This window comes from Gallus gallus, chromosome 2 (assembly GCF_016699485.2).
Source record: "Gallus gallus isolate bGalGal1 chromosome 2, bGalGal1.mat.broiler.GRCg7b, whole genome shotgun sequence".
Lineage (NCBI taxonomy): Eukaryota > Metazoa > Chordata > Aves > Galliformes > Phasianidae > Gallus > Gallus gallus.
In genome coordinates this window covers 29,363,157-29,375,752 of record NC_052533.1, presented here as the reverse complement: position 1 = coordinate 29,375,752, position 12,596 = coordinate 29,363,157, and the positions used below count along the sequence as shown (strand labels likewise).

The window sequence follows — 12,596 nt, the reverse complement described above, 5'->3', positions numbered from 1 at the left end:
TAGTGCTAATTGCTGATCTTATTTTGCACTCTGGTGTCAAATAGCATCTTTGGAATAAGAGAGTAAAACAACAGGAAAACTCCAGTAAATCATTATAGCCCATAACAAAGATAAGTACCCTGAAAAAATCTTAAGTCTTGCCTGACACTTCTCTATTTACTTTATTCTTTTTATGGAATAGTTACCATTTAATGAGCAAATGGGTAGAATATTTACTTGAGCAGTAAAACGATAGCAAGGACTTTAATGCTGACATTATTCTTAGGGCTGCTTTATAAAACGAAGAGAAAGTACTTCACCTCAGGATAATGTTACAGGGAGAACCTCTACAGTCAGCAGGGCTAATTTTAAAAGCAGTGCTCTTACAGGATCTAACTACTTGAAATTTATGATCAGACCTGGAAGCTCTTTTTCAAACCCATACACCTCACAGAATTCAAATGCATGATAATACGGTGCACTTTATCAGAGGTTGTAAAAAGTAATTAAAAAATAAAACACAGAATACATCATTCCTATCTTCAGTACTTCCTCCAGTGGTTCAGTAGGACAAGACGGAAGAGCAAGTTCATATTCTTCAAGCATCTCCTTACTATTGTAAGTACAAAACCACTTTATCCCCTTTATTTCCTTGCCCCTTATTTTTCATATATTTTATTGTCAGTACAATGTTTACTACTCCAGTACAAAAAGAGGATTTTATGCAGCTAAGTTTTTACAGTATGTAACATATTGTGTTGATATTTTATCTGTTATTTTATAAAAATATAACTCAATTCTAGTAGTAAAAAAAGAAATATTAGATCAGTCAGGAACTAAGGAAAGGTTTCCTCTTATTTGATTATAGTTTACAGTGAAATTAAAGCACGTTTATAGTCCCTGGTCCAAACAAAGGGATCTCAACGACATCAACAGTTACTCTGGATATGAGAGCGGTGAGGAAGAGAGCTCTGCCGCCACACATCTGCACAATTGAGCTTGGTGAACCAGTGTAACCAAGGAACATGGAGGCAGCTGTGGCACCAAAAGTGCACTTGGCAATAAAACACTTTTCCCTTTGTTTCAGTTAATTAAGTTGAGCTTGAGTCATAAGACAGGGTCACAGAAAGCAAAATCTGAGGTAAGTGGCTTGAATATCCTTGGCAATATGATCCAGGCCTATCACAAGTTAGAGAAGCTCCTAAGCAGGAGTTGGCTTCTATGTAAGACCTTGGGTCAACAGGACCAGCCACATGCCTTGCTTTCTTTGTTTTGCTTCCCAATGTTAGACTTGGTGCAGTCGTGGTAGCCTTAAGGACATGGGTAGGCAGTTTGTTACCAAGGATAGTATCTTCATCATTAAAATAAATAAATAAATAAATAAAAAGGTTTATTTGAAAAAAGAAACTCCTTTTCAGACACTGACCCCTTTTTGGGGAAGACCTTCTTCTGGGCAAAGGGATTTTTCATTCAGAAATATACCATTTCCAGCTAATCTAAGTGGTCTATTAAAAGGTATTGTTTATAGAGCTAGTTTTTTTCTTACTGAGATATTGGGAATGTAGCTGATACCAAAGGTTTAAAAGCTTCCTGGCACCAGAAAGTTACATACTATGCCACATCTTAGGTCTTTGAAGCCCATGTTTTCCTTAACAGATTATAAAATCCATCACTACATTTATGCACATAGATCAAGTATATGTTTCAAGTTCTGTATGTGTAATGTTGCCTTTGAAATGGATAAGGGATAAAAAGAAGCAACCAAAAGAAAATGCGTCTATGAAATCCTCAAAGTTGGGGTTGAAATAAGTGTTTTAGTTTATGCTTGTTCTTACTTCCATATTGCAGCAGAGAGGTAAATGTTATTTAAATTAGTTTAGTGAAAACCTTTTTCCTCAGAAAATCAACAAAGATGGATTGCAAAGGCAGCTGGATAAAAACATTTACTTGTGGAAAGTAATTTCAAAAATGTAGAAAGGAAGGAAAGATTCAACCCCCAATTCTGACCTCTTTTAAACAGATTTTTTTTCCCCCAGTGGAAAAAAGAAAAAGAAAAAAAAAACGTTTAGTGATTTAGTTACTTAATGGGACTGGAGATAAATTGAGTTATCTTCTAGCTCTGCTATTATCACTGATCTCAGTTGGCTTTTTTCCATGCTATTGTCTACTAGAGGAGCTGAAGGTCATCACACTGTGAGAAATCTTGCCTTGCCCATCAGATCCATTCATTAAAATCAGCTGCAAAAATATGTATTTGTTACTGATGTATTTATTTAATAGTCAGAAATGGTAGCTGCTCAATAAATCCGATCGTACATCAGTACAGGAAAAAAAATTAAAATATTAGTTTAAAACAGTTTGTAGTGTAGGCATTTCAAACTGCATAGACTAAGTAGACCAAATTTTTCTTTATTCATTGGCCTGCTATACAGGTACTCCAAGGCTGTAGTTGGTCTCATCTGGTATTTTCATCCTCTGGCTTTTACTTTATTACTTGGAAATGCTGATTGGTAAATACTTTTTAATTTTTTGACTGTGGACTGAAGACAGAACATAATTTCTATCAAGAATCCAGTGTCTCTCTAGCTGTCTTTAACAGGGCAAAATTAGTAGATTTGATGTCAATCTCTTCCTATTTTTCATGTGTAAAATTTGTATTGGGTCATCAGGAACCAGAAAATCCAAGGTATTAAGTACATGGAAAATGCTGAAGATTGAATGACTGAATGCTGGGAGTTGGTCTAGATGGCCTTCAGAGGTCCCTTCCATCTCTAAGGATTCTATGATTTACAAAGAAATAATATTTTCAGATGAATCTTTACATTTACTTGCTTTGGCATAATCTTTAATTTTTACAAACAAATAATATTAAAAAATTTGCATGAATACCTATTTGTAGCTTTCAATATGAATGTTTCTCTTTGGAATTTAAATGATCTTTTTAAAATAAACTGTTCATTTTTCTACATACCACATATAGTATGTTATGTTCTACAAAGGTATGGTGGAATGCAAAGAATTTTGTTTTGGGGAAATAATAAATTCCTTTGGCTCTGTACAAAAGGCTTTATTCATCTCTCAGGTGTATGATCATTATCTGAGTCTCTCTTGGTGTTTCCCTGAATTTAAACAAGAGCCACCTACTGTAAATCACCTTTTTTTTTTTTTTTTTTTTTTTTTACTTACAGATGTGCAACTTATGGATGAGCAGCATATTAAAGATGTATTGTGACTTAGTTTCTAAAATGTTCTGAAGAGTTAATTAATTCATGAATGTATTGAAATTAGCATTAATTTACACATTCCACACTTTGTTGTCATGTGAAATTCAGTCTATTCTAAGAAGAAAATATGAATGTTATTTCAATTTTTATGAAAGTTGCTGAAACTGCTATGTCAGAAAATCCTATCTGCAGGAATAATGTATGCCAGAGTATCCTGCTGGAGCATCATGGATACTTAAAGTATATTTAACATGCCATCTCAGGGGCTATGTCCGAATAACTATCCAATGCTCACAAAATTGTGCCTCTGATGATGAATTTTTTCGGAATTTTTTTAAAAAAGTGGGTAAACCTTTCAACAATTTTTTTTCACATACATTTTACTAAAAATCGTAATACACAGGTAAGTGATGCGCAAACAAGCATAACTACTCAAAGAAGATACTGTTTCTTTCTTCTTGAATGCAGCCACTGCATTAAGACTAAAAACTGTTCAAAATCTCTGTACATCTTACTTGCAGTCAAAGGGGCGTTCCCTTTCCAACCCAGCTGTAATCTAGCACCTATGTGGGTATGTGCAGGAGGCTCTTGCACTGCTCTATGCACATACTCACTTCCCACAGCATACCACTACGAAAAGACAGCCTTGCTCTTCACCTACTTGTGCATGACATTCAGAAAAACCTATATCTTGCACAGTTTAAACGCAAGCAAAAAAAGTATGTATCTTTTCCACGGTCCTCATGAAATAAATATCAACTTCATTCAACGCACTTATAACAAAAGGGAGAGGTCAGAAGGACAAAACTATTCTGAGCTGAAGCCCATTTGTGTAGCATGCTAAATGACATTAGTTCTTATTGATTACCCCAGACTTTTCCTAAAGCATTTTTGATTAGCAACGGGGAACAATATTTAATAACTAATTAAATGTTAATACAGTTTGTCTTGAGATATGGTGAAGAAAATTATTCACAGTACTGAATTAGGAAACCATTTTGCGTTGCTTCACGGGAGCTGATTTCTACATAGCAATGTTATGCTACACATTACTGTACAAGCATTATTACATTATCCAGCCATGCTCAGTGTCTCAGGTTCGAATCATTTTGGCCACAGTATTCAGTAAGGCTTATGACTTTGGAGTGCTATGTATGAGACATGTTGGATAGACCTGTATTAAAACTCTGCCTCGAACACACTTTTTTGAGGTATGAAATGGACATCCAAATATTGAGACCCAACAGAGCAGTCTTTTAGAAAAAATTGGCCTTCACGAGCACTGATGTAATTCAGGATTAGTGCCATCAAGCTGAAGAGATTACAATAACAAAACAGCAATATGAGATTGGACCTAGGCCTCCAATGCTTAAAATCTCCAATATACATTTAAAGAGAAATAACTTACTCAAACATTTGGAAAATGGGGCCTATTGAAAAGCATGAAACCTCTAAAATGTTATTTGAATGCCAGAAAAGTAATACTTTAGAAAGTCGAGACAGAAATGCCAAAAGGAACAGAAAGGAGCAAGCCAGAAATGCTAACGTGTTCATTTCTATTTCATCCATGAGCTGGGTGAGATCCTGCAGTGCCACGGTATTGCTGAGCATTGATGAACAGAGTCCGTGCCCTCCACTGCACCTCTGTCATCCCACAGAACAGCCATATGGATGTAACCTGGACTTCAACTAAAGGTTCTATTCAGAAAAAGTACCAACTCAAAAAAGTGCATCCTGAGATTATACCTACATTTGGCTGTGACTTTATAGCCGCCCAGTGGAGGGTCGTGGCCTTCCACGGCATCGAATCCTGCTGACACCAGGACAATCTCTGGATCAAACTCATTGGCAGCTGGCATGATCACAGTCCTGTAGAGAGGAAAGAACAATTGGTTAAAAATTAAAAGAACTTCCATCTCCATGCTATACATTGCCACAATCTCAAGAATCCGCAACATCACAAGACTTTGTGCATCAAAAACATATTCTCTTTTACTTAAGCCAATCATAGCTGACTTCCAAAGTCTGATGCTTCATATCATTTGATTCTTTTTTCTCTTCTACAGTTTAGGGTGGAAAGAAGGCAGGTACATGTGAAAGGCTCTAACATTACACACACATCTGTGCCTGTTTTATCCTGCTGCCTATAAAAAGCTGCCTCTTCCAGGGAAGTGACTAATGGCTTACAGAGAGTGCTCAAAGCCTGAGTGGAAACCCGGACTGCTCCAGTTAGTGCGAACTTGGTGTAAATTTGAACTATAAATTTCTTTTGGGAAAATGTTTGCTTTCCAAACTTTTTTTTTTTTTCCCTAGCATTTTCAAATGTTTGTCGAGGTGGGGGGTGACTCTAGCAAAGGAAAAACATGAAATTCCCTTAATCAAATCCAGATTATGTTGTTAAGCCTTTCCAAGGTCAAGCATAACAGGAATGTGACAACCACAAACCAGTGACAGCAACCCCTGCTGGTGTCAGAAAGATAATTCAGCCCCTCTCAGTCACAAAGATTCCACTTTTTTTAACCCCTTCCTTGACATTTGACTTCCTTGGATTTGCTTTGTCTCAGCTTTCCTCCAAATCCAAAGCACTGAAGCTGTGGCGAGGGAGAAAACAAAACCTTACAATCTGCTTTTGGAAATGCCTATTTTCATGCTGATATTCTGAAGTGAAGGCAAAAGGGCAGCTTTTGCACCTACTGTGACAGACCTTGAGCCTGTAATGTCTGTGTTAATTCAGAAAAGAAAAATAATGACTATCTGAAACGCATTAAGCCAAGGAAATCCCAATCAGTATACACAGTTCAAAATCTACAGATGAATTTTGAGTATGTGTCTTATTATGAATGTATATTAGTTAAGATAATATTTATTTATTTAAAATCTTAGGCCAAAGTTAATGCTGTTCTGTTGAAAAGGTTTTCTGTGAAAGAAGCATATTAGTAGTTTTCTTTCTTTTCAGTTTAGTTGTTGATCCGTATTTTATGGTTTTTTTTTTCTGTTCTGATTTCCTCAGTGTTATTTTTAATACCAGGAAAGTGTTACTTTTATTTGTTGGTCAGAGGAAAAGAGAATTCAGAATAAATAGAAAGCTGTTACCAGGTCATACAGCACTTCAGCGAATTGTTCTGTGTTGGAAAATAAATGTCAGGCCGTTTCATTTCCCTGGTGATTTCAGTGAGCCCAAGACCAAGAGAATTCAGGGGCAAAATGACACAACATGTTACATATTAGTAGGTCTGTGCTGAAGTATTGGTTCTGGCAACAGACATTGCACTCCAAGGACTCAGACCAATCTGAGAGAATAACAGTAAAGAAAAGAATTCTAAAAAGTGTAACCTAAGTGAAAAAATATTATACTTATTTGATTCACAGAACATGGGAGGAAATACGATAGAAGTCCATGAATATATAAGTGCTTGCTGCAAGAGTAAAGAAAGAACCTGTTCTGCCTTTCCAGTGTGGGTAGGATATGAAGACATTACAGAAGAAAAGCTGTAGTTCAGACACTGGAAAAAGCATTTAAATAGCAAGGGCAGATTATCTTTTCAATAGACTTTTTAAGAAGATTTAAACTGATATCTCTTAAGTTTTCAACAACAGGTAAAAGTAATATCTATTATGTTTGCTTCAAACTGATAAGGCCTTGAGGCAGGAGGTCAGATTACACCTCTTCTAGGTCTTTTATTCTCTATTTATACGTAACATGCAGAGTATATTACATTAGACACTATAGTGAGTAAATATTTTTGCAGGTCAAACTCCCCATAGCTAAGGAGCAACATAAGGAAAAAGATCTCCTATGTAACCACATCTTATCTTTCTTATGTACATACCTTCTGATACTCTAATTATACGTTCAATATCTGAAGCAGCACATACTTCCCAAACTTCCCCAAGTCTGCAACATGTGGCACAAATCCTGATTACTGATGAGGACTGTGGCTGATAGGCAAACTTGATCTGTCCCCATAGCACCATATATCTTATGTAGTGAAAGAAGGAGGGATCCTGTGGAGAACCTCCCTATCTGCAGCCACTTCAGCTTTTGCCCTCCTCCTCTTCATTCACATTTCACCAAGTTCAAGTCGGCCCTGTTTTTTCTTCTCCATGTCAAATAAAGTGGCAGCACCATGGGTACAGCACAGACAGTGCTCATTGGTGTCTGAGGATGGAGCATGTTCAAACCCAAACGCATCTCTGGAAACTCAAGTAACAGAGCACTAACTTACCAAGCTAAAGCAGAATGAGATTTTGGAGAGCTGAGTCATTTGAAATGTTGGGAAAACCTACAACACATCTACCACTTTTTAAGGTCTTGCTCCGAAGAATGAAGATGTCAGCACATTGTTTTAATAACTTGGGCTAAACATAGCAATCCTTAATTTCATTTTTGTAAGCAACAAAAATATTTTATCAGTGTTTCCTGTCAAGACAGATAATTTTTTGTCAAATACATATGTGTGACAAGGAAACTGCAAGCTATGCTGGGTAACATTAGGAATATTATTAACTACTGAAAGCAAAGTGTTTCAGCACAAAGCACCAGGCTATTATCATAGTTCTTAACAACATATTTAACAGTAGTAAACAGTAGCATATCGATAAATCCATGCAGAAAGGAAATACAGGGATCTCAGTGAAAGGAGAAGGGTTTGAAGATAATAATGAGAGGTGGCACGTAGAATTATTTGTTATGTTACTGCTTTCAGTATTACCTCAATTTATGTAACAAAACAAGACCTGAGAGGATTTTTTGTGCAATAAAGAAATAAAATATTTTTGAAACGTACACAGAAGTATATACTTAATTTCACCAGAAAAATGTCACCCTACTTTTGTTATAATACCCTTACAAATATAACAAAGATTTACTACTGCTTTTCTGCAAATTACATACTAGAAGAGAATCACAGAATCATAGTCACCAAGGTTGGAAAAGATCTCCAAGATCATCTAGTCCAAATGTTCATCTCATCTTTGTGCCTCACAAGAATGGTGTTGTCACTTATCTCTCTTCCATTCTCCATAACATTGAGGGATTTGGAATGCCAGATCCTATCCAGCTTATACTTTTTTCTTGATTTAATACTGAACAGAAAATCTAAGCACTTTTTCTTAAAAAGACGGTATAGAAAAAGTAATCTGTTTCAAGCTTGGGTAACAAGCTTGACTCTTCAACTAAAACATCCCAGAATGTTTGCGACCTTTGTCACAGCAAACAAGACTGTTATTTGATCTTTCAAAAAGATGACAGCACTAAGTCTCTCAATTGCAGAGAGGACCAGATAGACACGCAATCCCTAAATTTTTACTCAAGTCTTCCTCTATGCTAGCTGGCGGGCATTCAAGATTCCTCCCCTTTGGAATAATTTCTGTGAGATCTCTGCTTAGAAAAGAGAAGAGTAATGTTTGAAAAACATCATAGCATTTTGTTTTGGAATTTTTGTAGGTAGGATCTCTCTAACCTTTGGCAAGTACTCCTTTAAGGCATGTGTAAATTCTTGCACAAATGTGACAGATACTTTTCTATCCTATGAAATGCCATAAGGCATCACAAGTGAAATGCATAAATATTTAAATATGGACTAAATTTCACATGGACAAAGGTAAAATTCTTTGGCATTTGCCACCTCTCAGCCTTCTGCCCCTTCATTAATCCTGAATAGCTGTCCTTGGAAAACCAATTTGAGGCTAACAGCTGTAAAAAAAATTCTACACAAAACAGTGGACCCCACCCCTTTTCTTAACCCAAAAGCAACATGAAACTCTTTTCTTCATGTGAAGACTTCTACCTCAGAGGAGTGAATAAGATTAAACACACAGGACAGCTCGTGACACTTCTCTGTCTCTTGGGACCAGAGAATTATGAGTCTGCATCTTGCTCCTTTTCCATCTCCTGTACACTCTGGAGGGCACAGCAAGGTGCGCAAAGCTGTTATAATGCATCAACTGCCTTCTCAGAAGATCAATAATCATAGCATTTATCTTTCAAATTGCTTAAGAAGAGAATCATCTGAATTAGATCACGGCAAAAAAAAGTTCCTTAAAAAAATAATAAAAGCAAACACAAAAAGCCACAGAACTAGTATTGTTCATACGCTAATAGATATTAATATTAACCTTCCCAAATTCCTCAGACCAGCCCTCTGCTCAGAAGTCAGACTGCAGCTGGCAGGATTTGTTATGGTGTGAAGGGTCAAAACTCCGCTCATCAGAAATCCTTTCCAAGGGTACATAGCTATTCTGCACTCAGACCTAGGTAGAAACAGTTATTATCTCAACCACAACAGAAGCAAGAAATATGATTTGGCTTCTAGCCATAGGTCACCAGACAGGTACAGACTGGGGAGTGGCAGGCTGTCAGCTTCTTGCTAGCAGCAGCCAGGCTGTAGGGGTTATCAGCCAACAGAAGTTAATGCTAGGATCCTCCTCCAACAAAGTGAGTAGTTTTTGTCAGAAAATAAGTGAATTGTTTTCTTCCACTATGACTCACACTCTCCTCTACTCCCTTCTCCAAAGAAAATAAAACATATAAAAGAGATATTTATTTTCTGTGATCCTGAATCATATAGAAGCATAAATATGTGGTATACTGTATTCACCTAATGATGACAGCAGAGTTACAGGGGCATCTTGCTTAGCTGACTGTTTCTTTCTTTTCTGTCACATTTTCATTAATAAACATGTCAAATCTGCAAAGCCTGAGCAGCTGCACCACAGGAGTTATGTATCCATTCTAAACCTTGCAGATACAATGAGACTGTGTCTTCCAGCTCCAGGTAGTGCAGGTCCTCCTTTAAGCCTGACAGCACAGGCAACAGAGCATGTGCCTGAGAAACTGAAAAGATTCCTTTTTATCCTACTAAAGAGATTTCCCCAAAGAATTAATACGTTCCATTTGGGTATGCTGCTGTCTGCAGAGAAGCCAAGGGATGGTTTCCAGTTGGGTGTAGTCTCAGAGAAAACATCAAGCATGTGACCCTCCCCCACCCCACCAATATGAACATCAGATGCAAGACATTAAAGAGATTCTACCAAGGGACTCTGTTTACTTGATCTTGTTCCTTTTATCCTTCCATTCTATTTTTGTACATTTACAGCACATGGTTAAGATGCTCCCAAACATTTGTTCTCCCAGAAGAGACTGCAGAAAAGTACCCAGCCCAAAAATGACTTTTCAAGCACCACTGCAAAAAGCTGGAAATCTCCAAAGAAAGTTAAGTTGATGCAAATAGATACATTTCTTTTGCTGTGTTGGTAATTTAAAAAGGAAACGAGCAAGGAAACCAGCCCAGGACAGCAATTTATGTAACTGAGAAAGAAAATCCACAATGCTCTAAAACTGCACATTGGAATTGCTTAGTAAATTATTTGTTCTTTCCCTAAAATCCACCAGTGTTTTCATCCAGTTATCTCAAAGTACTTTCAGAACATTAATAAATAGAATGGCCCAAAACTTTAGCCAGTATAAATCAATGTGGCTGTTTCTGATTGCACAGTCCTTTAAAGCAAGCATTTCTTATATTCTCTTCCCAAGTGGGTCAGCTAGAACTAAGAGCTGGTAAAAGAATTGAATGAATTACTTAGCAGTCCTTGGAAAAACTTAGAAAGAAAACACAGAATTCTCTAAGTCCACTACTTTAACTACTGGAAAATGCTATGAAAGCACTCATTTATCAAGTTATACTAGATCTATATTATGCAAGAAATATATACATACAATGCTTTTAGAGTGGACATTTTGCCACCAAATGGAGACCAAGTTTTTTTCTGAAAAAAAAAAAAAGTAGATCTATGTGAAGTATCTTGGTTTCTTATACTGCAAATAAAATATTGTTCCAAACAATCACTACATTGTCTTACTTTAAAATTACACATCTTTAAGTATTCTGTTGAATGCACTCTGATATGAGTAGATTAGAAAGAATTTAAAAGATTGCCCTGATAGGTTATGTGGAACTTATGGTATCTATTATTTTTATGTGTTGTTTGCACATATGTTTTAATGTAACACAATATCAAGAAATGGCTGTCCTCACAGAAGGCTACACAGTGTTTCTGTACAACTATTGGAGATTCTTTTCTCCATCTGTAATACTGACTTTATACTAGTGTGTCTCCCTAAAATTTTGGCTGAACTTCGTAACATTCCTTTATGCCTGTCCTGCTGTCAGCCCAAGTTCACTGAGGCCATACCTGAAAACTTGCCCCCAAAACTCCTTTCTCGCTGCCATCTGATCACCAGTTTTGTTCTGGACTTACCCTCCATGTCCAGCTTCTGCAGATTTTATCCGTATTAGTTTCATCTTTTATATATTTTGTATCTTTATAGACTTCTATATCTTTTCTTTTATCCTTATAGGTTTTCTTTTTATATCTTTTTACTATTTTATTCCTTCACTACTTTTTATAAGCACAGTCAATGTTCTTGTCCTCACTACTCTTTATAGTTACCTGATTTTCTTTCTGGAGATGCAAAATATCTTTTTTCTTTTATTTATCAAGGAGCAAAAGTTACCACATCAATGCAAAACACAGACTAAGATAATCCATGTTCATTAGATGGAGACTTGTGCATAGCGTTTAATTTAATCACATGCCAAAGTATTTAAAGGGTCAAGGTCTTCCAGGAATGCCCTCAATTTAGAAATTTCAAATGGTAGAATTTTAGGAGTATCTAAGTGTCACTGAACGAATGGAAAGTTTCTGAAACACCAGTTAATTTATTTTTGGCTATTGAAGATATTGTCAGAGAGTAACATTATTATTTGTGGGTTCCTCAAAACAAACAAACAAACAAACAAACAAATAAATAGGCCATCATTCTGCATGTAAGACTTCTGAAATTTATTACAACTGGAACTGCAACACTTCAATCTGCTGATCTTTCTTTTTTTGTTATTTTTATTTTTTTACTTAGAAAAGGGGTTTCAGTGTAATTAAAAGGGCTCTTCCATGTTTGATCTAGAGTATCCTTAAGTCTGTGTCTTTGAACTAATACAAAATGAATCCAAATAAGAAAAAGTAACAAACAAGAAAAGCATGAGAAAAATACTACTTTGTGTTTTGGGAAATTCACTTAATACTGTTGTCAAACAAAATTATTCATCTTCTACAGACACAGGCAAATGCACATACACACACACAAAATGTGCATTCATATCCAAATTGATAACAGAGTAAAATCCAAACTTCAGAGGTGTTAGGTAAAGAAAGTGGCTAAATTGACGAAAGTTCGCTCAAACGCTGTGGGCCTAAGTCTCCCTAAATTATTATATGTTGAAAGGAGAGGTTTCCTTGGAAGGATCAAATTCTTCCAGCTGTCTAGTATGCAAATATAAAATGTTATATGGGCTTACAGGCCAAGACAGCACATGCAGAATATGTCTTTATGGA

The 12,596-nt window shown here is 36.3% G+C and overlaps 1 protein-coding gene across 15 annotated transcripts in view; it reads right to left on the bottom strand.

Annotated features, from left to right (window-relative positions):
* HDAC9 (histone deacetylase 9) overlaps window positions 1-12,596 on the bottom strand; it is a 450,242-nt gene that overhangs the window by 57,954 nt on the left and 379,692 nt on the right. For all 15 annotated transcript variants that reach the window (XM_040681503.2, XM_015281425.4, XM_040681502.1 and 12 more), the window contains one exon: window positions 4,954-5,072. In XM_040681503.2, the coding sequence (XP_040537437.1) occupies window positions 4,954-5,072 (119 nt within the window). The remainder of the gene's footprint in view (window positions 1-4,953; window positions 5,073-12,596) is intronic.